The sequence below is a fragment of the Heterobasidion irregulare genome (assembly GCF_000320585.1).
Source record: "Heterobasidion irregulare TC 32-1 unplaced genomic scaffold scaffold_05, whole genome shotgun sequence".
In the NCBI taxonomy this organism is placed as follows: Eukaryota; Fungi; Basidiomycota; class Agaricomycetes; order Russulales; family Bondarzewiaceae; genus Heterobasidion; species Heterobasidion irregulare.
In genome coordinates, this window is record NW_009258201.1 from 2,202,731 (window position 1) to 2,229,395 (window position 26,665).

Consider the following 26,665-nt stretch of genomic DNA (forward strand, 5'->3'; position numbering starts at 1 on the left):
ATTGGTCTCCGGATGCGACTTCCGGGACATGACTTCGTTTTCTGGGAGGAAGACCGACTTACGTCGTTTGATCCTCTAGGAGTTTTCCATCTCCGTTGAGCTGTTTGTTTGTCGAGTCGTGAGGGTACCAAACCTCCGCTCTGTAGGATGTTCTTCCTTCACCCCTCGGTTGTTGTGATCTTTCCTGGGTTCTCAAGCCAGGATGTCAGTCCAGTCGGTCTCCGGACAGGTGTCAAGAAAGGCGTATGAATGCGAGTGGTGTGTGGATGAATAGAAACTCTAGCATGTGGGTTCCAGTTCGTGGCATCAGGTTCTTCTTCTTCCTTCTCCGAGGGCCAAACCTCAGTGTTTCCAGGATAGTCGTTATCCTCGTGATTTTTGTTGTTCCTCTTGGCGTTCAGAGGATGGCGTCCACGGACAAGTAGGTTGATCGCTTTACAAAGGCTTAGGCCTACTTCCCCAGACTACCATCTTAACGTCCCAAGCAGTATCGCTCCCATACGGTGAGCTCATCTCCGGTGAGGTTGCAGCCATAAATCCCAAGCAGTATCGCCCCCATACGGTGGGCTCATCTCCGGTGAGTTAGTTCGACGTCCAGAGTTTGTTTGATTCACTATGCGTATTGGGTTTGAGGCAAGGATATGAAGAGAATTAGACTTGAAGGGTGCCGTGAGGAGTAAGGAGGAGTCTGACTCCTTCTCCTGATCGGCCCGTTCGTTTTGCACGAATGGACATTAAGACCACAGCTGATATATTTGTCGGGTTGCGAGATATATCCACGATAGCAGTTTAAACGTCTTGCCGGATGTTCCGTAGTTTATCGTCGTTGCGGACGACAGTAGTTTTACATCGTTGCGGATGTATTAAGGCGCCCTGCGCTGCCTTGTAGTTTACTTCTAGGTCATTTGCGGACCTTCTTCATCATCAACATGGAATATCTGTGGGGGAAAGATGTTTCTGCACGCCGGACCATTCATCGGTTATGTGCATAGGGCCCTAGACCAGACTTTGTCCCACAGATTTCCACTGAGGCATGATGGGAACGGTTTATGCTATATCAAACCGGATAACTTGTAACGTCTCAATATTAGGAGACCGCTCAGTTTAACGCCGTGAGGTAGGCGACTTGCAGTTTAACGCCGTGCTTTAGGCGAGCTATCGTCTGACTATGTCCCTCGAGTCACGATAGGCTTTTCCTTCCGAGGATGAAGGTAGTTTACCGTCTTTTCGGACGTTGTCGACACATTCTCGTCAAGAATGATGTCGACCGATGATCCCTGTACCAAAAAGGGATGAGTAGTTTAACGTCATCTCGGACGGTTGATGACCACGGTCTTGGTCAACAACCACAACTCCTATTCGGTAAGGAGCACGTAGTTTAGTGTCATTGCGGACCGATTGACAGCATGGCGGTCAATCCACAACTCCTATACGGTAAGGAGCAAATAGTTTTCCGTCATTGCGGACGCATTGGTGTCTAGGGGATTGGACATCAATGACAACCCCTATGTCCAGGGGCACTAGTTTAACGTCGTCGCGGACGCGCGGTATCTTGTCAAGATCGCCACGCACACTCCCTATACTTGAAGGGACAAGTAGTTTAGCGTCGTTTCGGACGCGTGGGGATAACCTTGATTTCCACCACGCACGATCCCTAGAACGAAGGGACGATAGTTTTACATCATTTCGGATGCCCCGTAGTTTACCGTCGTTGCGGACGTCGATGCCATTTCCATTGCAAAAATGGCCTCGAACAATCCCTATGTGGAAAGGGACAATAGTTTATCGTCATTGCAGACGAATGAACATCTGGTCGAGATATCCATTACAATCCTCATTCTCGAGAGGACAATAGTTTAACGTCATCTCGGACGTTGTTTCGCCACAAATATTGTGGAAAAACAATGCTTAGTTTAACGTCATCCCGGACACTTCGTAGTTTATCGTTGTTGCGGACGAATGGCGGAATAGACTTCTCTGTATGAGTGGCCCGCTCTTGTCGTTCTTCCGCTATGTGGGCCAGACGAGAGTCGCATGGTCTAGTCCCTTCCTACTAGATCTTCAACTCGAGGCACGTGTCCTAGTTGCCTCCTGACTAGGTCTTGGAGCGGAATTTCTTGTACTTCAACTCCAGGACTAGACTGAGCGCTCCATGAAGAGATGCTTGCTCTTCCATGTCCCCAGACCCCTCGCTTGGATTTGAACCAAGTCGACCCGATATTCTTTTACCGAAAAGCGAGTGAATATCGGAAGCGCTTCGACCTCTTATAGGCAGGGTTCTGCGATGCGGATCCTCCCGAAAATCCGTGCTTCTCCAGAATACAACCACGCTCCTTGGGTCAATGGTAGTTTTACATCATCTCGGACGGTGGGTAGTTTTCCGTCATTTCGGACAAAGACTAGTTTAACGTCATTGCGGACCCTAGTAGTTTATAGTCATTGCGGACCAAGCCTTTGGTAGTTTTACATCGTTCCGGATGTGTTTTATGGCCTCGCATCATTATAGGAAGACTTGTGAAGTAAAGGTGGCCCGTTCTCTACATCATCTCATGCGCCAGCTGTAGGATCCCCTAATGCGGAAACGATCCTGTAAAACGGGAGATCCAAAGTGGGACGTCCCAAAACACCAGTCAGACCTTGACTGTGAGGGTTCACTTAACGAGTTGTGCATCATAATTTCTTGACTCGGACTTGCAACCGGTTATGTATGGGCACTTTGCTGTACCAAGGCAAAGAGCCGGCTTGTCGACACCTACGAGTAGAGTATATGTCATGTAGAGGGTTCCCTAATGCGGAAAAAACCCTGTAAAACTGAGGATCCAAATGGGACGCTCGATGCATCTGTCAGATTAACTCCTTGACAGCGAGGATGTGAAAGGTTCCGCCGTAGGTCGTACGTGGAATTATGCCCGCTGTTGTCCTTGATTCGTACCATCATTTGAACCTAGGACTAATGGTCAGGTACTTCCCCTGCCTTCTTATCTTTTCACAGTTTTAAGACATGCAGGTCCGATAGTTTAGACGTCATTCCGGACGCGGGGTAGTTTAACGTCTCTTTCGGACGAGGTCGTACAGTTTAACGTCTTGAGGGACGATCCTAGTTTTACGTCGTTGCGGACGATTGTAGTTTAAGGTCATTTCGGACCCTCTGTGGGAAGGAGTTCCTCAACTTCCTTACCCCCTTTCTTGCCCTGCAGTTGATCCTTCTTAGTAATCATATGGTCCTTGGTAGCCATCGCCTCCTTCGTCAGGTCGATAGTAGGGATCGGCGTCGTCGTAATTTCCGGGGTCGTCTAGAGCATCCCATGCATCGAGCTCGGATCGAGTCCAAGAGCGATTTCTTCTAGCCTCCGAATCAGCGCGGCGAGTTCTGCGGCTACTTCGGTTATTCTGTCCCTCGTCTGTACGAAATCGAGCACTAGGAGGAGGCGTTCCAGGCCGGTGTCGAACACTCCCGCCAGTAGTTGTTCCGCGGCGGAGGGTTGCCTGGGTCCCTCGACTCCTTCTTCCCTCGTTTCTTCGATAGACGGGTGGTTCCTCCTCGTCGGTACCCCCATGGGATAGGGGAAAATTTCGTACCCGGTGAGAGGAGGACGTCGTGGGATTGCTATGTGCTGTACGACTTTCCCATGGCCTCGGTGAAGGGCGTTCCACGACCGTGTGCGGAGTCCTTCTTGGATTTGGTACAGCCGTGGGATGTTCTCCGGGACGTGGTACATTCCAGACGACAACGCGGAAAGGGTCGGTTCTGCTTGGTTGGACGGCGCCCAGTTCTCCGGTGAAGAGGAGAGCTGGAAGGAGCTCTCTGTTGACATACTGGGAGAATTCGTCGGGATGGATGAGGAGAGCTCGTGGTCGTCCGTCGTTATGTTCATACCAAGAGGCGGTGTCAGGGTCTGTTTGGAGGGCGAGTCCTCTGATCTGGAGACTGGCACTAGCCAGTCGTCGAGGTATGTCGCTATGCTCATTCCCGGGTTGCCCTGCAGCGAAGTTAGCAAGTCGTTGTAGGGCCATGGCTGTGGCCATTTGTATTACCGCGGAGATAGTGCTTCGCTGGAGGAGCGCGTCCGCGTGTCGCTCCAATTCTCCAGCGTGAGGATCTGTACCAAGGGTAGTTCTTCCCATGGAGCGGGGAATCTGTCCACCAGTTGGTACTGGCGGAGGTGTAGCTCCCTGTATAACTGGTATCGATTCAGTTTCTCCATGGCTTGGGAGTTGAGCTGCTGTTCTTGCTCGTAGTCCCGAGGGACCTGCAGCTCCAACGTTTGCCGCGATTGTAGCAGGAGGTGGAACTCCCACTGGTACTTCGTCAGAGCCTGGTAGGTTTCTGTCATCAGGGTTTTCATTCCGTGATGCATCTCGTGAGGCCCCCTGGGATGACGGTCGGCGAGTTCTTTCTCTTTCTTTGAACTTGGCGTAGTCCTCGGCGTCGTCATCTGAGAAGTTGTTGAGGTGTGGAGTGAGGGTGACGACGGCGGGTTCTGGACGATGAGGGCTGGTTCCTCTATCAACTCGTCCAGCATTGCTTGGGTGAGGACTGGTTCCTCTATCCACTCGTCCGATGTCTGGATTGGACACCATAAGGACGACATCGGGGGAGGAGTTTCTGGATGGTGATGAAGCATCGTGGTCTTTGTGAAGGAGCATTTGAGTGAAGGAGAAGGAACTTGGGAGGAAAGTGGGGGAAGATGATCCGTTAGGGCTCTCTGGTCGCTCTTTTATGGACTTTTCCTCCCCTTCTCAGGGTGCTCCCGGACGAGGTTTGTCAGGATATTGGTCATGAAACTCTTTCATAGCTTCTTCCGCTGTCCCTTTTAGGAGAGCGTAGGGTTCCCAGGTGTTGTCTGCCTCGGGATATCCCATCCACTTGACCAAATATTTGGTTCCCCATCCTTGTTTCTTTGAGTCCACGATCATTTCTACTTTGTAATGTTCTTCATCGTTTAGTACCTCCGGCAATGGTCTTGCGAAGTTTTCTCCGTGTGCCTCGGTTTCCCTATACTTGGTTAGCGTTGCGGCGTGGAACACCGGGTGGATCCTCCAGTGTTGGGGAATTTGAAGTTTGTATGCCAGGGTTCCTACTTTCGCCAATATTTTGAAGGGTCCATACCTCCTAGGAGCGAGCTTGAACTTTGGATGGGTCGTCCGGATATGGGTTCCTTCTAGCCATACTTGGTCTCCTTCTTTCCACTGAGGGAGTTTCCTGTGGAGATCCCGGTCTTTGGCGTAATTGCTGGCTATTTGTAGGCTGGCTGCGGCTTCTTCCTGGACTTCTGTGATCACCTTAATGCGTTCAGCTACCGCGGGTACCTTTGTTTCCAGCGCAGTGTCAGCTGAATAAGGGGGATTGAACCCGTATAGCACTTCGAAAGGAGATTTTCCGGTGGCTGAATGTTTCCGCGTGTTGTGCGAGAATTCGGCAAACGGCAAAAGGTCCACCCAGTTATCTTGGTGGTAATTGCAGAACGTTCTCAGGAACTGTTCAATCTCCTAGTTTACTCGTTCTGTTTCTCCATCCGTCTGGGGATGATAAGCCGTGCTGAGAGCAGCGGTGATTCCTAGCCGTTTCCAGAGTTCTCGGGTGAACTTGGCCGCGAATTGAGGGCCGCGATCGGATACTATTTTGGTCGGCAGCCCATGTCGATTGAAAACGTTATTCTGGAAAAGCACGGTTGTTTCTTCTGCCATGATTGTTTTCTTGCATGGGGTGATGACTATGCCTTTGGACAGGCCTTGATCCACTACCACATTGATTGAGTCAAAACCCTTGCTTTCGGGTAAGTCCGTGACGAAGTCTGTCGAGATGAATCACCAAGGGACGTTGGTAGTTTCCAAAGGGTGGATAGGAGGGTGCGTCTTGTGTGTCAAATTCTTGGTCGATTGGCATACCGCACATCCGTCCACGTATTCATGAACGAACTTTGTCATGTTTTGCCACCAATAGTGTCGTTGTACCATCTCCAGCGTTTTGGCTCTCCCCAAATGTCCTGCTGCAAGTGCGTCGTGATGCGTTTTGACAATAAGTCTTCGTATGGCATCATCTTTTGGGACGCATATATGGCCGTTTCGTCTGGTGATTCCGTCTTCGTGTGTCCAGTGTCCCAGTAATCCTCTCATTCCTTGTGGCCCTACTCGCAAGAGTTTGGCGAGGGCTACCCTTGTCAGGGCATCATGTTCCGATTTTGAGAGTCGGATGAGGGAGATGAGGTCTGAGGATGCGATTTCTGTGGACTTAATATGCCGTATTGGGGACGGTTCTACCAGTGTTTCGTCGGATTTGTTAAAAAGGTTGGCCGGGAGCAAAATTTGAGCTTTGTTGTCAGATTCCACCCCCTCACTTAGATCTGGACGCCTGGACAGAGCATCGGAATGATTTGTCGATCCCGCTTTATAGCTGAGCGCGAAGTCGAATCTGCTCAAATAAAGGCTCCAACGGGCGTGTCGTCGTGAGAGATCTCGCGCCGTTTGGAAGTGTTCCAAGTTCTTGTGGTCTGTCCAGATCTCGAATGGGTGTCGTGCACCTTCGAGGTAATGGTTCCAGTGTTCCAACGCTTTTATGATGGCCAGGAGTTCGCGATCGTGGACATCGTAATTCCGTTCTGCTGGTGAAAATGACCCGGAAAGGAATGCGACTGAGTGCCAGTCGCCATCTTTTCCTTCTTGCAGGAGGATGGCCCCATAAGCAATTAGTGAGGCATCCGTTACTAGTCGATATGGATGCATGGGGTCCGGGTAATTTAGAACGGGTTTACTGATGAACGCCCTTTTTAATCGTTCAAAAGCTTCCTGGCACTTCGAAGTCCAGTTCCATTTTGCATCCTTTTTGGTGAGGTCGTGCAGAGGGCGCGCGATAAGGGAGAACTTATCAATGAAACACCTGTAAAAGTTTCCTAGACCTAAAAAGGAGCGAATATCTCGGACAGTGCGTGGGACTGGCCAATCTTGTATGGCATCCACCTTCGAATCTTCCATAGCGACATGGTCTTTTGAAATCGTGTATCCCAGATATTGGAGTTTTTCTTTATAAAACTCGCATTTTTCTGGCTTCAAATAGAGGTCATTGTCGCGTAAGATCTGGAAAACTTGGTTCAAGACTTGAATATGTTCTGCCATGGTTTTGGAGAAGATGAGGATGTTATCCATATATACGGTTATTTTCCGGGCCGTGATGAGTTCTCTGAAGATCATGTTCATCATGGCCTGGAAGGTGGCTGGTGAGTTGGTGAGGCCGAAGAACATCACCGTGGGTTCATAAGAACCCAACGGAGTGATGAAAGCTGCCTTCCACTCGTCGCCCTTTTTGATTCGTATATTGTTGTATCCCCACCGTACATCCAATTTGCTGAAAATGGTGGCCCCTTTGATTACGTCCAATAGTTCTTGGATTAATGGGAGGGGGCACACATTTGGGATGGTGTACGAGTTCAAATGGCGATAGTCCTGTACTGGGCGCAGTTTTCCATCTTTCTTTCCTATAAAGAAAAATGGGGCTGCCGTTTGTGAGGTGGATCGACGGATGGTCCCCCGAGTGAGGTGTTCCTTGATGAATTTCCCCAGTTCATCGTGTTTCTCTGGGCTCAAGGCGTAGATTTTTGGTACTTGAGGTTTGAAAGTCGGTTTCAGGTCTATGGCGTGGTCCCAATAAGTGTGCTCTGGGAGTCGCTGCGACTTTCGTTCGCTGAAAATGTCCAAAAATTCGTGATGCGCCTTGGGGACTCTTTCCTTTAGATTGGTGACAACGATTTCGTCTTCCAAGTCCTGGTCGAAGCTGGCAAATCCTGACGGTTCGGGAGCCAGTTTCCAAATAACTGGTTCCTCTATGGCCTGTTTTCCTGAGTTTTTATGTGGGAGATCAGGTTCTCCCCCGTTTGGTGAAAGAGATGGTTTGGCTTGAGCCTTTCGTTTCTCTTCTGCGTATTTCCTTATGTCCTGTAGGAGCCATTTCCTTTTGAGGTATGCTCGTAGTTGGACACCAAACGTTCCGCTATGATCGCGGAGTCCTACATCTTCCGATAGTCTTCGGAGGTGTTCTAGGCGCTGTTTTTCGCGCTCGTTGATGCGTGGTTTGTGCCGTGGCTCCACGTCTGATAACCGCCTATTGTTTTGCGGTTCTTCCCTTGCCCTAGTGAACCCATGTGGTTGCTGGCATTTCTGGGGGCACCGATCAAAGTGCACTTCACGTCGCCTCCACTCTATGGAGGGATCGTGGTATTTCAACCAATCTGTTCCTAGGATAAGGTCATCCTTCTCTAGATTGGAGATAAACATCTGGACGCGTTCAGTATGCGTTTGTCCCCTGATGTCCCGAATGGTGAGGTTCACATCCCAGGCGGATCGGATGAGACCTGCTTTATTAATGGTGTCATCGACGTTCCGGACGCGAATGGGGTTGTTGAGTGTATAGGTGGGGAAACGATGTCTTTTGACCCAAGTTTCGTTTACTATAACCCCTTCGCATGCCGAGTCGATGGTTGCCTTAGCTCCAGCGTATTGACTCCTGTTTGATACCTTCACGTTCAGACGTATGGGGGTGATGATACGGTCGTTCATTGCTCTGATACGAATACAAGTGCGGGCGTCAAACTCGGGTCGTCCTTGACCTCTCTCCTTCGCTGGTGAGGGAGAGGTCAAGAAAAACGCTCCGCGTGCCCCAAGATCACTTCTCTTGCTTCATCTTCTCCTAATTCTCCGAGCACTGCTCCGATTCGAGCAGAATGACTGACGCTTCCGTCTCCCTGTCGTCCGTTAGGTAACATAGCGCGTTGCCCATGGTTGTTTTGGGGTCATCCGGATGGGGCAGAGTAAGGACGTTCCATCAAAGGACCAGGTTGTGGTACCCGCTGGTCGTTGCGAGGAACGTCCTCTGTCTCCACTCTTCGATATATTCCCGCTTGGTCTCCCATAGCGGGTGCGTAGTCTTCTCCTTCCAAATCAACCGCACGGTTTCCTCTCCCTGTCGTACCCAGGCGTCTCTTCGAGTTTCCTCGAGCTGGTGGAACGCCTCTATGGGCCGACCAGCAGTTAGCGCTAGAGTGCCCTAATTTTCCACAATTTGAGCAACGGGGGGTTCGCTTGCCGTCAAATTTTCTCTCTTGACTTCCGGCGTTACGCTTCCTGGTAGCGTCGATGTCCATGTCAACCACCTGGTTGTTCATTCTGCGAGGAGCGGTGGTGGAGTTGTAGCGGACGGCTGGTTGAGTGTGGAAACGATTTAAATAATCGCTGCGAAAGGAGGTGGAGTTGGCGAGGATGGCTTTTTGAGCAGATCTAGCTCTGAGTCGTCCGTCTATTTCGCAGGCTGTGTTAATCCAGTCTTGAATGGTGTCCTTTGGCTGTACTTCTTTGTCATATATTTTGTCCATGACGCGCGGGTCTAACCCGCGTTGGAAATAAGGGACTTGTTCCTTATCAGAGATGTCGGCATCGGCGGCGATGAGAATGAATTGGTTGGAGTATTCATCAACCGTCATTCGTCCTTGGGAGAAGGCCATGAGTGCGCTTCGCGCTTTGTCGGTCTTGCCAGTCTCCCTAAATTGGAGCTTGAACTTTGTTAAAAAGTCCCTCCAGGTTCCTAGATCAGTGGGAGGGTCCGCTCCTACTGATTTGAGGAGGAAGTTCTCGGCCCAAGCTCCTGCCGTGCCATATCTCATGCATGAGAGCACCAGGGATATCTTGTCTTGATCGGTCTTGTACCGATCGGATTCTGCTGCGAAAAGAAGGAGGCATTGGAGCATGAATTTCTGGGATTCAATGCGGTTGCCTGTGTAGTTGTCTGGGAGTTTGACTTTTCCTCTTCCGGGTTGTACTGTTGCGGAAGGGGGGTCTGTAGAAGTCGAACCTTGTCCCGACATTTCGGCGAGCGGTTCGTTTCGGGTGTTGATCGGTGTTTGGTCTGGTGAGTCGGAGTCTGATTCCGAGGTTGTTTCCTCTTGCTCCGAGTCTTCGGGGATTACCGGCGCCGGTTCCCTGTATTGTGGGGCTAGTTCCCACTGAGCTTCTGTTTCGTTCCAAATATCCTCTTCTTCTGTTCCGTCTTCAAGGGTGAAGTAATAACGCCCGTTTCGGTATGAGCAGTTATCGTAATTCGGAGGGGCGTATCTGTTATTGTCTTCGTAGACCCAGAAGTCCCCTTCGCGCCGGATAGGGCGATTGTTGTGACGGAGTTGGTTATTGATACGTCTAGTGCCGGGTGGATATTCCTGGCCTAGGTCTTGCTCCAGAGTGTGTGCAGTAACACTTTCTCGATGGGGGTCTATATCCCCACTGAGCAAGGTTATGAGAGAGAGTGTGGCAGCAAGCTAGTGCGAGCAAGGTAGGGGCAGAAGAGTCTATTCTAGTGTTACGAACTGCTCGTTCGGTAACCCCAAGAGTAGGAGGTTCTTCCCTAGGTCACTCGTGGAGGATGTGTGGAACGATGGTCTCGACTGTACGTGTAGCACAGGAGCCAGAGATGTATTGCGGTGTAGCAATGAAGACTGTAGTAGGAAGACTACAGCGAGTGGAGTAGACAGTGTGAAGACTGCCTAAGAACGAAGGTTCCTGTATGTGAAGATACAGGAGAACGAAGAGAATAGACTGAAGAACCTCAGCCTACTCTATGGGCCTTTTATACTACTTTAGGAAATAGGGCGTGAGAATACCGTATATGTATCCGTAGGTATTTCTCTAAGTCGTCTCTCTCAATAACGACTACTCTTGTGCTTCTCCGTTAGTCCCCTTCCGGCCAGGAAAGACTAGGAGCTCAATGCCCGATGTGTGAGTAGTTTGTAAGGCGGCGTTCCATGCCCGCTACGCAATAGGCCCGTGATACTTGACCAATGATAAGGTGATCCGTTGGGAGTGGATGACCAAGGTTACTATCTGTACCTTGTTTGTACGCCTCTCCTTGTGAGGCCGCTTGATATTTGTGATGATCGTGTCGGTATAGACCGCCGTTAAGGCCCGACAGAACGTGATCATAACAGCAACCTCAACATCTCTGATTTTATTTAACATTTATCTTTCCTCTATCTTATAAATAAATAGGTCAATAAATACCTAAAAAGTCAGGTCTTTCAGGATTTAGTTTAAACACCAGCTAAGAAGATAATAAACCAATGGAAAATCAATAATACACTTTATATAGGATAAAAATAAATTATGGCACTTATACAATTTGGACTGGGAATGTGTAAAACTATGGTTGAGTGTAATATTCAATGGGACTCTACTAGTATAGACAATGCTACCTGAATTTGCAAATTTGATCAAAAACATGATTATAAATAATCAAGATCCAATAAGAGAGAGGGGTTTTCCAAATAGCCACTAGTGAGGTAGAGGGTGGGGACAAGAGTATATGTATGGCATGCCTATATATAAATAAGCACAAGATTGTTGGAGGTGATCTTAATATGCTTAATGCATATATTTCCTATATGGCAGGCAAATATATCATTCTGGCACCACATACCAATATGACTGTCTTTTCCACAGCCTAATAGCTAGAGGAAAACACCAAGTTTGAGCATCTTCTGTATAATAAGGTAATAAATAATATAAATAGTGCTAAAAATTGTAATATCAATAGTGATGATGATTGTGTGCTGCACAAGACAGCATTAGCCACTATACTAATAGACAAGGTCTATAAGGCTGCATATAGCATATTCCTAAGTCCAACCCACATATTGTGTCCTATAATGACCAGTAGCAGGCATTGGCTAACAATGACAACTTTAATGATCTTGTGTGCAAGGACAAGGTACCTAGGTCTTCATAGCCTTTTGTGGCAGCTGCCAAGCTGCCAACAAAGTGGCTGGGGGCATCAATGCACATTTCTCTCTTTCTATATCCCTTATAAAAGCAGCTGGAAAGTCAGCAAAAGAGCTACAAGATAATGGTATAGGCATATATGAAGGAGAGTAATATGCTGAAATAGTATAAAATGTGCTACATCTTTACCTTCTCACTGATAGAGCAGTAGTACTTACTATTTCCTACTAATCATTAAAGACTTCTTAGTATAGAATTAGTACTAATATCATGAAATTAGAAACCAATCCAATGCTCACAATGTGTTGCTCCCAATTAGGAAATTAGACACTTTTAGATACTATTAACACTTTTAGATACTTTTAGACACTATTAGATATAATCTGGAGCTAATACAAGAGGGTGTTTTTCCAGATGGTTGAATATAGCTTATACTAAGATCTTAGGTTAAGCAATGTTGATTACAAACTCTTTTCAAGTGGGTAGTTTAAAATGCCAAAGCAAAGCTCTGGTGTGTCTTGTTCAACTTAAAATCCTGACTACCCATAAGGGGGGTGATTTGGTTGTAGACTAACCCAAACCTGATAAACACTGATTCTCAGCCTGTTGTACATTCTGGTACTCAATAAGTCTAGAGTACTTTGTAGCAATAGACATTTCTGGGCCAGACCAATCGGTCTAATATATATTCTCACATGCTGCATTCTTTTATCAGCTGGATATTTTGATGTCTACCAAGTCTAGAGTACTTTATAATATGTTATTCTATATAGTGCTTATATTTTTTTGTATAACTTTGTCAAATATTAAGCTTTTCTCTGATGTAGCTGCCAGTGAACTCACTCGCAGCATACATAAAGACTCCATATTACCAATGTTCTTAGAACAGTTATTAAGTAGTGATGGGTATACCTAAGTTACATTCCTTCGTAGAAAGAGATATATGAATATCTACTGCCGGAGCAGCTTCTCATGCAGCTCCGCGCCCTTGAGCTTGGCCCGCAGATATTCCAACCGCTCCTCATAGCGCCCAACCACTTCTGTCCGCCGTCTACGAATGTCCACCATCTCTACCTCCAGAGCCGCAAGCTCTGCATCATCCCCTGCAGCGCTCGTTGCCGATCTCGGCGTCACTGAGGCGGACTTGGCGTGTCCTGCTGGTGTAGACAGCCCTGGCCAAGCTCGATGGCCATCTACCGACTCTCGACCATCGCCCTCTGCAACAGTCGCCAATGGCAAGTGCGACGCGCTCCGCGACAGGTTGAGGCTCGATGAGCTAGCACTGCCAAGTCGCCCTATTACGGACGTCGACGACGAAGGGAGGGCGGGCACCGAGGTCGATGCACTCCGTCCGCGCGAGGAGACGGACGCGAAAGAGGATTTTCGACCGAGGGAGACGGGCTGCGCAACAAGGGGGGAGCCGCCCTTTGGCCGTGAACGCGTGGGCGAGCGATAATCAGACAAGCTAGTGCCGTTGGATCCACTGGATCGCACCGAGGTGCTATCACTGTCTTTCCTGAACCGTGATCTGCGGTCGGGTATCAAGGTCCACGAGAAATCCAGAGGATCCTGGAGGTCGGACGGGTGGGTACCTGGGACAGCGAGATGTGACGAAGAAGCGTTAGGCATCAGAGGGCCTGGTCGATGCTGTCGCCGAGTCAAAGTGCTCAGTTCCAGGCCGTTGAACGCGTCCAGCAATCTTCGGCCCTCTGCTTCGACAGACTCAATCTCATGCCGAATGTCTCTAGCCGTCTTCAACTGCTCGGAATCAGTAGTGATGTCAAGCCCGCTTAAACGAACGTTCGGAGGGTCAAGGCCAACGACGCGCCCATGGAAAGAAGAAGGCGGAGCGGCCTTCGGCAGTCGTCTGGCACTCCGCGTGGTTGTGCGAGAGAGACTGGGAGAGGAAGGGGTAGTGGGTTCTGTCGCGGTTCCGCCGCGAGCAGATTTAACGTGAGAAGATATGGAAGCGCTGTCAAACGGAGAACTGTCTGTCCGGAGGGATAGTTCGCTTGTTTGCTTGTGAAGAGGGCGGGTAAAGAGCCGACGCTGGATCATACCGGAAGACATGGAGCCAATGGAGAACATGCTATTCGTGTCGCTTTGATCACGGTCGCGGGAAGTGGAGGAGGAGCGTCTGCTAGTAGCTCGTCGTAGCATACTAGAGAGATTGGATGAGATGGATCTCTTCGATTGGATCGAAGGCGGCCGAGATGGGGTGGTGCGTTGTGTGGAAGAGGTGTGGGCTAAGGGGACAAAGGTCAGTTTCCAGATCTGAAGGTATGGTAAGTACGATAAAAAGGTGGGGCGTACTTTGGCTGTGCGAGTCGACACGACTAGGCCCAGCGATGGGCACGACAGGTGTCTCCGTGGGAAGGGGGGCATTGGCGGAGAGTCGCTCGAAGAGACTCTGACGGAGGAGACGATATTCATCGTCACTGAAAGAGGCTGCGTGAGGGAGAATCTGGTGGGACGCGAGGATGGAAACTGACTCGAGCAAGCCTTCGGCATTTGCGGTGGCCAATTCGTTGAGGCGTTGAGCTAGCATGACACTAAGAAGATTAAAGTATCAATGGACTGGAGAAAGCAAGGGGAAATGGGGGCATACGTGAGGACATCTGTAGATACGCGAGAAGAGGGAGGAGGGGGGTGGGGGTGGGGGCGAGACGGGGGCGAGGACGAGAAGGGAGAGGGAGGGTGTGGCTGCTGCGTGCGAGGCATTGTGTGCGCTGTCTGTGGTGTCTCGCGCGGTCTCTGCTTGTTCTTTCCGTACTGGCGCGCGGGCGTCAGCGCGGGGCCGCCGCCGACAAACATGCACTCACAAAGCGAGACCGAACAACATTCACCGCCGCTGGCTTCTCCTCCGAGACGTACTTCTCATGCTCCGGACGTCGGGACGAGAAGAATCCCATCGTTGCATCGGTGATTCCCGAGTGCCTCCCTCGATCAAGCCGAACGAAGCGAAAGCGCACAGGAATGCAATGAGCGGAACAAACGAAGGACGTGAGCGTCGACGACAGCGGGCTGCCTATCCCATCCGACGCGAATGGCCTGCACGTGTCCCTCGCACGTGATCCATCCCCATGGCGCGACTTCCGACTTTCTCATCCTGGCACTCGTCCGACAGCGTCCGACACGTCTTGCTTCCGACCGTCATGACAGACCTCAACCCTCGCACCAAATCCTATGAGTTTCTCGGGCCTCCTGGGGCCCTTGCCGTGACCATAGGCGTTCCCATCATGACCTATGCCCTCTACTTCTCTTGCAGCGAGGTTTCAGGCGGTTGCCCTCCCACTCCCCTCTCTACCTTGATCCCTACCATTCAACAGGCCGTCTCTGATACAGAGTGGTGGAAAAGCCTTTTGGATACCAAGGCTCTCGCAATCTACTCGTCTTGGTACGCGTTTTGTATTGTGGCATGGGCTATTCTCCCAGGCGACTGGGTTCAGGGATCTCAGCTTCGCAATGGGAAATATCAAAGTTACAAGATAAACGGTATGTATATATGTCACGACTTCTCTGCCATGCATATCCATAACCATTTCGTAGCATTCTCTACGTCCCTCCTCGCTCTCGGTCTCGCCACAGGATACATCATGCGTTTTGGAGTCCAGTCTTTCACCTTCTTCTACGAACATTGGGTAGGATTCGTGACAGCCGCCTTGCTCAACTCCATCCTTCAAGGCTTGCTCTGGTATGGACTTTCATTCTGCCAAGGAAAGCTACTTGCTCTCGGTGGCAATTCCGGGAATCCCATCTATGATGTGCGTCCGTCGTCTGTCTCCATATGCATGACGTTGACGGATCCTCCACCTTAGTTCTATATCGGTCGCGAGCTGAATCCGACCGTACTTGGTTTGGATATCAAGTCTTTCAACGAACTGAGGCCAGGGATGATCTTGTGGTTATTGATTGATATCAGCATGGCCTGCGAGCAGGCCACTCGTCTCGGAGGACGTATCACCGACTCGATGGGTCTCGTACTCTTCTTCCAGTCTTTGTATATCATGGATGCTTTGTACAACGAGGTATGGCAGTCCTGATCGCATCTACTTCCACACACCTGACCTGCCTCCAGCCCGCGATCCTTACGACCATGGATATCATCTCCGATGGGTTTGGCTTCATGCTCTCTGTCGGTGACCTGGTTTGGGTTCCCTTTGTTTACTCACTCCAGGCACGCTACCTTGCTTTCCATCCGAAAGATCTTGGATATACATGGAGTGCTGCCATTTTGGCTGTCAATTTCCTCGGCTACTGGATCTTCAGAAGCGCGAACAACGAGAAAAATGAATTCCGCAACGGACGGAACCCCAAGAGTCAGTTTCATCGACATCTTTCGCTATGTGGTGTATGTTTAAACTCACGCAGATCTCACGTACATGCCCACCGAGCGTGGCACGAAGCTTTTGACTTCCGGTTGGTGGGGAGCTTCTCGCCACCCAAATTATATGTACGCTTCCTCCTATGTTCTGATTAAGTTCTTTTTCTGACGTGAGCTGCGCAGGGGTGACCTGTTGATGGCGTTGGCGTGGTCCTTGCCCACCGGCTTCGAGACCCCTGTCACCTACTTCTACGTTGTTTACTTTGCTGTCCTCCTGATCCACCGACAGCGACGTGATGACGAAAACTGTGAGAAAAAGTCAGTGATTTTCCTGCGCTCAGCCTCTGTGACCGCGACTGATCTTTGGCTCTTGATAGGTACGGCAAAGACTGGCACAAGTACATGAAGCTGGTTCCCTACCGCATCATCCCGTTCATCTACTGAGCAGCCTAGAGTGTGTGATTTCTTGTTTTGTTGATGTACTTTGAATATATTGCATTGGTGCTTGGTAGAACAATGGACAAATTTAATGGGTTTTGAGCCACTCTAGTAATCGTGAAAGGCGCTCTTTTCGCAATGGTATCCACAGGGTTTCCGATGAGCCCAACGTACTGGCCCCAGCGATGACAACCAGGCCATGGTCTTTGAACTCTCCAAGGAGAGATCGGAGCGCTGTATCATTCGTGGCCACGAAATTATCTCGAGCCATATTGAAAACACGATCGTAGGCCATCGCCAGCTCCTCCTCATGAGTAGCGACGGCGTCGCCAGCATCATCCATGGCTTCGAGTTGGTGCTGTGCGATCAGGGCGAAGAGCTTCTGCGCCTTCTGGGTGACGGACGCAAGGATGTGCTGCGCGGCCGTCTCTGTCATGACTGCTCCATCGGCACCACGGTCGCCTGACGGAGCGAATTGGAGGCGCGCAGACATTGAGGAAGACGTTGCGCCGTGGATGGACGTGCGGTCGGCGAAGGAGAGCTCGGTGTCATACGGTGCAAGGGTGGTCAGATCGTGCCAGAGCCACGCGTGCCCGCGGCCACCACTCTGGAGCGAAGGCTGTTTTCTGGTGAGTGCTTCAGATGAAGACCAGAGGAGAGGGAAGTTGATGTGGTCGACGGATGCCGCAAGACGGATGCGGGGACAAGAGAGGAGGAGCGATAAGCATGCACGTGCCTTGGGTGTGCGAAAGGCTGGAGCGTCGAAGCTGTGGATGATGAGGAACAGGGGACGGGAGCTGGTACTGAAAAAGCTGCGGATGCGGTGCGCCTGGCTCTCTATATTGTGAAAGCTGAGGGGTAGAGAGGTGATTCCTGGCACTTGTTCGATGGAGGAGATCATGTCCTTGATATTGAAGGAGGGCTGATAGCCGTTCACGACGATGGCGTGGCCTCTTCTCCGGCATGTTTGGGTGGCAAACGCGTTGAGCACATTTCGCTTAGAGCCTAGTCCGTAGAACGCCAAGCTGAAGCCCTCCTCTAGTTGGAGTAGGAAGCGAGCGAAATGGCGGCGATGGAGGGAGTGTAAGGAAGCCGGAAAGTCGGGAACGGGAGACGGATAAGGCGTGAGCGCGATGGCAACAGCGTATTCATCTGCAGTGAGAGGCTCAACGATCTGGGAGAATACGCTCGAAGAGGTTTTAGACGCTTTGGATGCATGCAGAAAATAGGCGTCGAAGGCGGTCTGTGCGGTGAAGGAGTACGCTGTGCGCGAGATGCCGGTATTAAATCCCTGGCTGACGTCAGGCTCGCCGTTGTCGTTCTCGGAGACGGCGCGAGATGTATAGTCTCCCTCGTCCTCAGAGAACGCTGTGAAGGAGCTCATTACCGAGAGTTCCGCTTAGTTCCCTCTCTCTAGGAGAGGGTTCATTGTTTCGCTCAATTCGTCTTGTCTCACGGTGCTCGTGATTGATCCGGTTCAGTATTACATGAACCTCGTGCTTACCAAGCGGAATAGGCCAAGCGGGCATTGAAAAGCCACGGCGCGTTTTCGTCGGAGTCGTTGCGGCCGGGCAAGCCGAGCTGACTCTATACCGCCTGGGTTTTGGCGGGGTGCGCCAAATGTGAGTTCGACTTGACCGAATTTTGTGCAATCTTCAGCCACCACTACTATACCTTGCCTCCACACTCATTACTTCTCGTAGCAAATAAATATGTATATAGATATGTTAACAAATAAATTGTTTATCTATATTATTCTGCCTCCAAATGTCCCTGAAAATTAGAACTCGTAACAGGGCACTCTGTTGCACCTCACAAAGATGCTGAAGGCCAAGGCAGAGCAATGTGGGCAACCGAAGGGTGCTAGGATGATGGTACCATTGTAGGGTGCTGTCCCCATAGTGCAATACTATGCTGTGGGTCAGAGGGCAAAGAATGCAGGGAGCCAAATGATGACAAGGAATAAGAATAAAAGGGGGATTCGGTCCGGTTCAGTACATAGGGGGATGCTCGCAGCAGAAGACAGTTGTCACCAACGCGTGACGTCACGCGTAGCTATAACAGGCTGGACCGAGCCGCGCGGCGTGCATTGCCGCCGTCAAGCCAGCGGATTCGCAACGGCCATCTCACGGTTCAGCGCTACAGTGTCGACCATGTCAGTCCCAAATATCGAGGAGATTTGCAAGTGTGCACACGACATAGTTATCAAGGCGCGCAAGGCGCGGACCCTCAGGTGCGTGTAACCTTAGCAGTGATTACGATCCCAGACCGGTTCTCATGAGACGATGCGGAACCTGCACCGTCGCAGCGCACTCACCCCTCGCTTGATCCGAGAAAGCGTGGAAAAGAGCCTCTCTTTAGAACCCGGAGCTCTTGATGAGAAGCGGTACAAGAAAGCGCTGAAGGGAGCGATCGAGGATGCCAAGGTAAGTCAAAGCCTTCTGCCCACCGTACACGAGAAGTATTCATCGAACGAGCGCCGCGCGACAGTCTGAGGACCTCCCAGAGCAGGACACGGAATCTGACCAAGGAAGCACCCCGGACAAAAAGCGCGCTCGCAAGGCGACAGAGGAAGACAAGGAGGCAAAGCGCACGCCTTCCTCGAAGAAAAGCATGAAAGACCGGGAGTCATCACCGAAGAAGGCGTTCAAGTCAAAGGTAGAGCATTCAAACTCACGCTTTTATTTTTCGTCTAAACATGTCGCACTCAGGAAATCATAGAAGATTCTGATGACAACGAAGATCCTGCGCCTCCGTCCCCAAAGAAGCCGAGGAAGGGGCGAAAAAGGTCAGTATCTCACTTGTTCTTCAATCTGATCCCGGCTGAGTATCATCTACAGAACGACGCGGACGACAAGCCGCCCAAAACGCAGACCGCCAAGTCTCGTAAACAGCCAGTCGTGGACGAAGATGCTGAGGCGGGACCATCAAAGACAGATCCAACCTCCTCCGTACCCTCATCTTCAACTCGTGTGGCAGCCAATGACCCCGACGATTCTGACAAAGCCGACCAGGCGAGTTCCCGCACCGTGCTCATCTCAACCTTGCTCACCCTCTTGGCAACAGAAGAGCGAATCCGAGCTGTCTGTCCTGATCGACGATTCTCCAAAACCCCGGAGTCGCAAGAGAAAGAGCGTGACAAAGGTGAGCAGGATCTTCTCCATATGCATCCTCACTCACTCCCGCAATTATCAGGATGAAGCAGAAGCGAGTATCCATATTAATCCAGCTCCGAAGCCATACACATCCTAATCATCATATATAGAAACCCAAACAGAAGCGGAGCAAGACCTCCTCACAGACCCTAAGCAAAGACGAGCAGGCGGTCGCTCGACTCAAGGTATCCCGCCCTTTTCTTCCCAGCCCCATCCATCGCTCATGATCCTAATCATCTCCCCATCCCCTGTGACAGTCGATCGTCGTCGCCTGCGGGGCACGCAAAATCTGGTCCAAGGAGTTCTCCGGCCTCGACAAGCCCTCGCAGCAGGTCGCCCGCCTGCGCTCCATCCTCTCCGACCTCGGCATGATCGGCCGCCCGAGCCTGGAGCAAGCCAAAGCGATCAAAGAAAAGCGCGAACTCGCGAAGGAGCTCGGTGCGTCTGCCCTCACAGCCCTGTTCCGATGCATCGTTCTCACGGCCACGCGCCCGGCTGTCTTGTCTTAGCGGACGTGCAGCAGTTCGGGCAGGCCGTCGCGGCCGGCAAGCCGTTCCAAACGCGATTTGGGAGGTCGCGCGCGAAGGCGGAGGACGACGAAGAAGCGAAGGAGAAGCAGACAGAGGAAGAGTCCGAAGCAGAGGTGCCTACGAAGGTCAGCAGCGCCCTGCCCGCCAACGCCGAATGCACTCGCTCCATCTGAATGTGATCCTGACGACGTTTGCCTTTGCTCCCAGAACGCCGCACGGAGAAGCATCATGGCTTTCCTGGGAGACCAAAGCGACGACGACGACTGATCGAGGGTCTTGTCTATTTACTTCGCTGTCGGATCTGCTTTGCTGTTGAGATGCTTGTCATGTTTCGCACCGTCTGTCGTGTAAGTTACCAGTCAGTTGTCCATATCCGGGTCCGCCTTGTATCTCGTCGTATTTCCATCCACTCCACATATCATAGGGCGGCGCAAGGCCAAATTTCTATACCCTTTCTTGAAATATGCCTCAGACTCTTAGAGCCTGAGACGACTCGTTGTTTCCCTATCCCTTCGAATAGCTCGGATCGTGTGATCGCAGCTTGCAAGTTGTGCAGGACGGCTGGCATCAGAGGCCAGCTTCAACACATCTCTTTCCATCTCTCCGAGCGATCCCATCAAGTCTCGATCGAAAAAACCTCGCGATCGAATCAGGTCAGTGAACTCGACATGTAAATGCTACACCACAGGTCCTCGGCACCATCGCCCTCGTGAAAGAAACAACAGCCCCACAAGTGCGCGATCGCGCGGCGAGACATTCAATCCAACAAGCCGCGAGACACGCCGCACAAGCGCACGCCCGGGGGCATCCTCTCCACCAACACTAACGCACATACACCGCTCGAAGCACGAACGGACCCACCTCCCCCTCGCGTCGTCGTACAATATCGACACCGGGCACCGTTCCTCTCTACAACCGCACCACAACACAATCAACAAATCACAGCCTATCACAGCTCCGTCGCGCGCACCAGCTCCTCCGCTCTCTGGTCGCGCGGCGCGATCGCGCACCTGAACGGCAGCGGATGGCTGCGCGCCGGGACCGAGACCGAGACCGAAACATACCCGTTAGCGCAAAGATACACAAACCCCTGAAAACGCGAGAAGCAAGAGAGCGCACCTAACGAGCGAGTCCGTGTACTCGCACCCGACCGCAATTTCGCGCCCCGCGGCGTCCTTCGCCCTGCTGACGCTAAACGCAGCCAGCACCGACGCGACGACGATCCACATCATCGTGTCCGCGACGTGGCGCCCCGGGCACAACCTGTACGCGCCCAGTCTAAGCTCCCTGAACACGCAGAATAGGAGATAGATAACCCGCGCCCGCGCGACGCGACGCGGGCACGCACCTCCTGCCGTACCCAAACGCCGATACCAGCAGCGGGTCCTCGCGCACCGCGCCCGACGCGGTCAAGAACCGCTCGGGCCTGAACGCCTCCGGGTCCGGGTACGCCTCGGGGTCGTGCAGCATCGCCCTTCCAGATTCGACCACCGCCAAACGCCAAACGTCAGCCCATCGGCGCGGCACGCAAGGGCGAGGCGCAAGGGTACGCACCACGTGTTCGGCATGACCATCGTGCCCTTGGGGATGAAGTACCCGTCGTACACGTCGTCCTCCGTCGACTGGTGCACGATCGCTGCCGACAGCATCCGCCAACACCACCGCCAACACCGACACCACCCCCGCCAAAACACTCAACGTCAGCCTTTTTCTGTCAATGCGCGAGAGAGAAGGTATGGGGGGACGCACCGAACGGGGTGACGAGCTTCCACCGCATGAGCTCCATGCACAGCGCGTCGACGTACGGGAGCTGGTCCCGATCCGCGTACTCGGGCAGCCGGTCTGGGCCGACGACAGCGTCGAGCTCGGCCTGCGCGCGCCGCTGCGTTTCGGGGAAGAGGGTGAGGACGAGGAAGAACGTGGAGAGCACGGACACGGTCTGCGGGCCTCGGATGAGCACAGGGAGGAAAGCATGAGTGCGCCGCAGAGGTGAAGCACTTACGGTGTCGGCGCCAGCTATGGACACGGGGAAATACGTTCAGGACGCGTGTATCCAGATGAGTGAGACGAGGCGTGCTCGTACCTGCGTATATCGTCGCCGCGACATATTTAATCATGTTTTCTTCGTCTTCCGAGGGACCGTCCCCTTGATACGCCTCCAGACTCTCGCGCGCAAGCGACGGCCTAGCCGTCCCATTCCGCTACCCAACCCAAAAAAACCCACAGTAATCAGACCCCAAACCGTTCCCTTGCCAACACGAAACCCAAGACCGACGCACCATCTCCTCCTTCACGAACGCGAACGGGAGGTTCACCATGTCGTCCGTGAGCCGCGCGACCTCCCGCGCGTAGCGCTTGAAGCCCATGCCGGGGAGCCACGCGGGGAGGTGGCGCAGCGCGGGGACGACGTTGACGAGGCGCGCGCCGGGCAGGACGGACGCGACCGCCTTGGAGATGGCGTCCTCCGCGATGGCCACGTACCTGTCGTTCGCCTCTGCGATCTCGTAGCCGTATGCCAGGGACATAGCAATCGCCGCGGTATAGCTGAGCGCGCGCGCACGCGCAAACGGCGAACGGAGAGTAAAAGACATGGGGCCGTCGTAAGAGGTTTGTAAGGGGGGAAGAGGGAGGACGCGTGCGTACTGCCGGATGTGCTCGACGAAGTCTTCGGGCTGACGCAGGAGTTGACGCAGGAGGCGATCCGACTTTGCCTTCTGCATCGGTAGGTAGGTGGCCACCGCGCTCAGTCGCAGACAGTGGTCTGCGATGCGGCGCCCGACGCGCCATTCCTCCGAGTACCTTCGCATCGTCAAGTTGAACACATCGAAGCCCATGCTAGTAAGAACCAGGAATCAGTCAAAGAAGTCGAAACTTTCGCATCCAAGCTGCAGGTGCGGTGACGCGGGTCATATTACGAGCGGGTATGTAAAGGTGATCCAATCATTATAGACGGAAGGCCAGGCCAGACCGTCTCGTTCGATCCTTACGTCGCAGGAGAATCGGGAAGAACGAAGGAAATCGGGGAGAACAGGGAGCCGACGAAGAGGGAGGGGGACTCACAGATCAAGCATCGGGATGAGCGGGCGGTCGGAGTAGAGCGCGCCGCGCTTCTCGAGAAGGTCCCGGGCGATTTTGGCGGAGTTGAGGATGACGATGGGCTGCCCGAGCGCGTTGACCGATATAATGCCGCCTGGATCGAGAATGCACGCGTCAATCGGTCAGTATATGCGCCAAATCTTGTTCCCAGGAGGGCTAGAACGTCGCTCTCGAAATGCAGCCGGCGGGGGCGAACCATCGCATCGCCGGAAAGACACCGTCAGTACACACGGATGTTCTTTCTTTGGCGATACCTCCGAGGACCACGACTCACGCCTATCATACAGACGCGCGCTCGCCCGCACACAAAGACGTGCCCAAAACAAGCGAGCCCGTCGCAGGACGATTCACTCACCGTATGTCTTTCCCCACTGAGCATAGGTCACCCAGGGGGACTTGGTGGGCAGGTCGAGCACGTTGCCGATAAAGGGGAGCGGTCGCGGGCCGGGGGGGAGAGGGAGGCCCTGTCTCCGCCGTCGATCGAAGAATTGCCTGACGGCGAGGGACGCGAGCAGCGCGAGGGTGACGACGGCCAGGAGCATGCTATTAGACATGGCTGCGGCTGCAGATGGTCAACGGCGAGAGGCGAAGGGGGGGAGGATGGAAGATTGGATCGACGGGTCTGCATCGGGCCAAGGAGCCCATTTAAATAGACAGGATCGGGCCTGGGCAAGCGCGAGGATGGCGGAAGCGCGGGCCATAGCCAGCGTTGGCGCTGGTTGACGTAGAAATGCACGGGCGCGACTGACGGACGCGCTTGCGGATGCCGGCATGTCGCACATGTGTGTCGCGATGTACGTCGGCGGCGATTGGCACACAGAATTGCTCAGATGCCAGCGTGCGTGGAGATGTGCGCACGATGTCGAATCTGCAAATGGAGTCGGACGAGGCGAGAAGCAGGAAGCAGGGAGGGACGGAGAGCCTACGTGACGTAACACACACACCCTCGCTCACCGTCCTCCCACCAGCCTCGACTCGCCCATGAAGCGCGTCTCCCTCGTCGCCTACTCCGACTCGGACAGCGACGCCGTCGACGACAGCCCCGCTCCTCCAAACAAAAAACACAAGCTCCCCCCTCTCCCCTCCCACCTCGTCGTCCCCGTCCCCTCCGACGACCCCTCCAAACACCAGGGCCGCACCCGCACGACGCCCCACGTCGACGGCCAATGGGCCGCCTACGTCTACGTCCCCGTCGCCATTGCCGCTCTCGACCACAGGCCCCTGCGCGCGCTCGTGCGGAGGCTGCTCGCGCGCGCGAAGGAGGCCGTGCCGAGTCTCCAGCCGCTTGCGGCAAGTGAGAGACAGCAGCTCGACGCGGGCCGTGCGGTCGAGGGCGATTCGGAGCTCCACATCTCGCTCTCCAGACCGATCTTCATACGGTCTCACCAACGCGAAGACGTCAAGCGCGCAGTGAAATCGCTCGCCAGCGCACACTGCCCGTGAGCGTCCCTCCCTCCCTCCCTCCCTCCCTCCTTCCCTCTCTCCTTCCGTCCCCCGCGCCACGTCCCGCTTCGCCCTGATCCAACCGGCATCTGCAGGCGCTCCCCCATCGCGCGAAAAGACAAGGTGGGCTGATCTGCGTTCCTTCCCCCTTCTGTACCCCGTTCGCCCAGATTCGCCGCGTCCTTCGCGGCGCTTGCAGCGCTCACGAACGACGAGCACACGCGCACGTTCCTCTGCATGGAAGTCGGCGCCGGCCACCTCGAGGTCCGTCCGTCCGCCCGTCTCTTCACCTGACGTCCACATACCACGCCTCGTCCAGCTTCGCGCTCTCTCGGACGCGCTCTCGCCCCTGCTCCGCGCGCTCCGCCAGAAAGAGTACTACGACGCGCCGCGCTTCCATGCCTCGATTGCGTGGGCACTGCTCGATCCGCCGACCCAGCCCTCGCGTCCCCAGATCCATCACGACGACCCGCGATCCTCCGCCTCGCCCGCGCTCGCACCCCCGCCCTCGATACCCCCCGCCGCCTCGACCGCCCTCGCCCTCTCCTCTCACACCTCCCACACACCCTCCGCCTCGCCCCCACAACCCGCATCGGACTCCGCGACCCCTTCCCCTCCTCCTCCTCCGTTTCCCACCATCCCCCGCCTTCCACCGACCCTCGTCCCTTCCCTCAGCGCCGAGTTCGGCAACGAGCTCGCCGCGCGCGCGGGCGTGTTCCACGTCGGCGAGGTGAAGGTGCGCATCGGGAAAGACGTGTTCGCGTGGCCGCTGCGCTGACGCGCTGAGCGCGTACTGCGGACGTACTGCGGACCCTCCATCAGTGACCACTTCCTTCCTCCGGCCGTGCACATCGCGACGGCTGCTGGCCGGCCAGCGCGCGTCTGCCCTGCCTTGGCCGATGCGCACGGTCGCCAAAAGTACCGCATATCAGATGCGCAGCACGTTCTGCGCGACGACGACGCGCAATAATAATAATAATCAAACACGATAGATATAAATTATATCGCACCCCCGGGGGGTCGGGGAAGACGCGCGGCGTCTCCCGCCCGAGGGGTAAAGAATCATTGTACATTGTGAAAGTATGCTATATGCTATAAAGACAGACTGCGCCGGGGCAGGCAGGGGCGGTGGTACCGGTGAGTGACGTGTGATGGATACATGCATGGGTGTGAGTGTGCGTGGCGCGCATGGCCGGCCCATGGTCCCTTCGTGGGAGGAGGGCGCAGGGCGTTTTGGGAGTCCAGTCTAGTCGTAGCTCCAGGTGACCTGGACGACGCCGACGCTCTCGTCCGCAAAGGTCGTGAAGAGCGCGGGCGACATGTCTGCACAAACGCAAACGCAAACGCAGAAGCCAAACGTCAGATCCCGTGCCCACAGAGCGAGGAGGGCGCGCGAGGCTCACCGAGGTCGCCCGAGGAGCACCCGGGGCACTTGTCCACGACCTGCGCGCTGTGCGTCTTCCCGTTCGCGGAGACGGAGATCGTCTTGCCGCAGTGCGCGCCGCTGCCGTAGTCCGCGGACGCGAGCGCGACGATGTAGTCGCTGTCCGTGTTCGTCCAGCCGCACGCGCCGAGGCCGACGGCGAAGTACGTGCCCTGATGCATCGCGGGAGATCCATGCGTCGAGGTCAGCGCCGCGTTCCGCGAGTGTGGGGGCAGGAGAAGAGGGGACTCACGCGGCCGGAGTTGCGCTTCTCGACGGGCCCGGCGAGGGCGCAGAGGACGCTCGCGAAGAGCGCGACGAAGAGGGCGGCGAGGGATGCGCGGAACATGGTAGGAATAGTAGGATACAAAGAAGGTCTGGAGTCAAAGACTGCTGGATCGTGTAGCGGCGGTGACGAAGGCGGCGAGGGCGTGTGCGGTCGGAGGGGCTCAAGGGGATATTGGAACGCTGAATCGCGAGAGCCGAGAGGCTTATATACCCC

At 53.7% G+C, this 26,665-nt stretch overlaps 10 protein-coding genes across 10 annotated transcripts; 3 read left to right on the plus strand and 7 right to left on the minus strand.

The window, feature by feature from the left end:
* Positions 1-3,207: 3,207 nt before the first annotated feature.
* HETIRDRAFT_317412 (uncharacterized protein) lies at positions 3,208-4,647 on the minus strand (the record flags this gene model as incomplete). Its single annotated transcript, XM_009548360.1, has 1 exon — positions 3,208-4,647. The coding sequence occupies one exon, from the start codon at positions 4,645-4,647 to the stop codon at positions 3,208-3,210; it is 1,440 nt and encodes a 479-aa protein (XP_009546655.1).
* A 3,525-nt stretch (positions 4,648-8,172) lies between these two features.
* Positions 8,173-8,550, minus strand: HETIRDRAFT_46442 (uncharacterized protein; the record flags this gene model as incomplete). Its single annotated transcript, XM_009547527.1, has 1 exon — positions 8,173-8,550. A coding segment is annotated over one exon (378 nt), but the record flags the coding sequence as incomplete, so codon positions are not given.
* Positions 8,551-12,628: 4,078 nt separating this feature from the next.
* On the minus strand, positions 12,629-14,568 carry HETIRDRAFT_384480 (uncharacterized protein; the record flags this gene model as incomplete). The annotated part of the gene is made up of 3 exons (XM_009548361.1): positions 12,629-14,000; positions 14,068-14,306; positions 14,363-14,568. The coding sequence occupies 3 exons, from the start codon at positions 14,566-14,568 to the stop codon at positions 12,706-12,708; spliced, it is 1,740 nt and encodes a 579-aa protein (XP_009546656.1). The 3' UTR covers positions 12,629-12,705.
* Positions 14,569-14,909: 341 nt separating this feature from the next.
* On the plus strand, positions 14,910-16,522 carry HETIRDRAFT_318728 (uncharacterized protein; the record flags this gene model as incomplete). The annotated part of the gene is made up of 7 exons (XM_009548362.1): positions 14,910-15,249; positions 15,304-15,518; positions 15,573-15,782; positions 15,833-16,073; positions 16,126-16,207; positions 16,262-16,396; positions 16,456-16,522. 7 exons carry the CDS (start codon positions 14,910-14,912, stop codon positions 16,520-16,522), a joined length of 1,290 nt encoding a protein of 429 aa, XP_009546657.1.
* An 82-nt stretch (positions 16,523-16,604) lies between these two features.
* On the minus strand, positions 16,605-17,900 carry HETIRDRAFT_418054 (uncharacterized protein; the record flags this gene model as incomplete). The annotated part of the gene is made up of 1 exon (XM_009548363.1): positions 16,605-17,900. One exon carries the CDS (start codon positions 17,898-17,900, stop codon positions 16,605-16,607), a length of 1,296 nt encoding a protein of 431 aa, XP_009546658.1.
* A 769-nt stretch (positions 17,901-18,669) lies between these two features.
* HETIRDRAFT_115641 (uncharacterized protein) lies at positions 18,670-20,468 on the plus strand (the record flags this gene model as incomplete). Its single annotated transcript, XM_009548364.1, has 9 exons — positions 18,670-18,749; positions 18,825-18,942; positions 19,007-19,174; positions 19,228-19,545; positions 19,583-19,660; positions 19,782-19,856; positions 19,929-20,109; positions 20,181-20,326; positions 20,409-20,468. The coding sequence occupies 9 exons, from the start codon at positions 18,670-18,672 to the stop codon at positions 20,466-20,468; spliced, it is 1,224 nt and encodes a 407-aa protein (XP_009546659.1).
* A 361-nt stretch (positions 20,469-20,829) lies between these two features.
* HETIRDRAFT_475560 (uncharacterized protein) lies at positions 20,830-23,883 on the minus strand. Its single transcript, XM_009548365.1, has 11 exons — positions 23,653-23,883; positions 23,262-23,391; positions 22,845-23,036; positions 22,481-22,745; positions 22,285-22,402; positions 22,204-22,217; positions 21,951-22,140; positions 21,756-21,837; positions 21,550-21,675; positions 21,321-21,464; positions 20,830-21,229 (listed from the first exon to the last, which is right to left on the minus strand). The coding sequence occupies exons 1-11, from the start codon at positions 23,849-23,851 to the stop codon at positions 21,151-21,153; spliced, it is 1,539 nt and encodes a 512-aa protein (XP_009546660.1). The 5' UTR covers positions 23,852-23,883; the 3' UTR covers positions 20,830-21,150.
* Positions 23,884-24,278: 395 nt separating this feature from the next.
* Positions 24,279-25,518, plus strand: HETIRDRAFT_122905 (uncharacterized protein; the record flags this gene model as incomplete). Its single annotated transcript, XM_009548366.1, has 3 exons — positions 24,279-24,736; positions 24,911-25,004; positions 25,060-25,518. The coding sequence occupies 3 exons, from the start codon at positions 24,279-24,281 to the stop codon at positions 25,516-25,518; spliced, it is 1,011 nt and encodes a 336-aa protein (XP_009546661.1).
* Positions 25,519-25,736: 218 nt separating this feature from the next.
* On the minus strand, positions 25,737-26,448 carry HETIRDRAFT_434345 (uncharacterized protein; the record flags this gene model as incomplete). The annotated part of the gene is made up of 3 exons (XM_009548367.1): positions 26,417-26,448; positions 26,144-26,336; positions 25,737-26,063 (listed from the first exon to the last, which is right to left on the minus strand). A coding segment is annotated over exon 3 (204 nt), but the record flags the coding sequence as incomplete, so codon positions are not given.
* Positions 25,987-26,345, minus strand: HETIRDRAFT_45142 (Non-catalytic module family EXPN protein; the record flags this gene model as incomplete). The annotated part of the gene is made up of 2 exons (XM_009547506.1): positions 25,987-26,063; positions 26,144-26,345. The coding sequence occupies 2 exons, from the start codon at positions 26,343-26,345 to the stop codon at positions 25,987-25,989; spliced, it is 279 nt and encodes a 92-aa protein (XP_009545801.1).
* Positions 26,449-26,665: the final 217 nt, after the last annotated feature.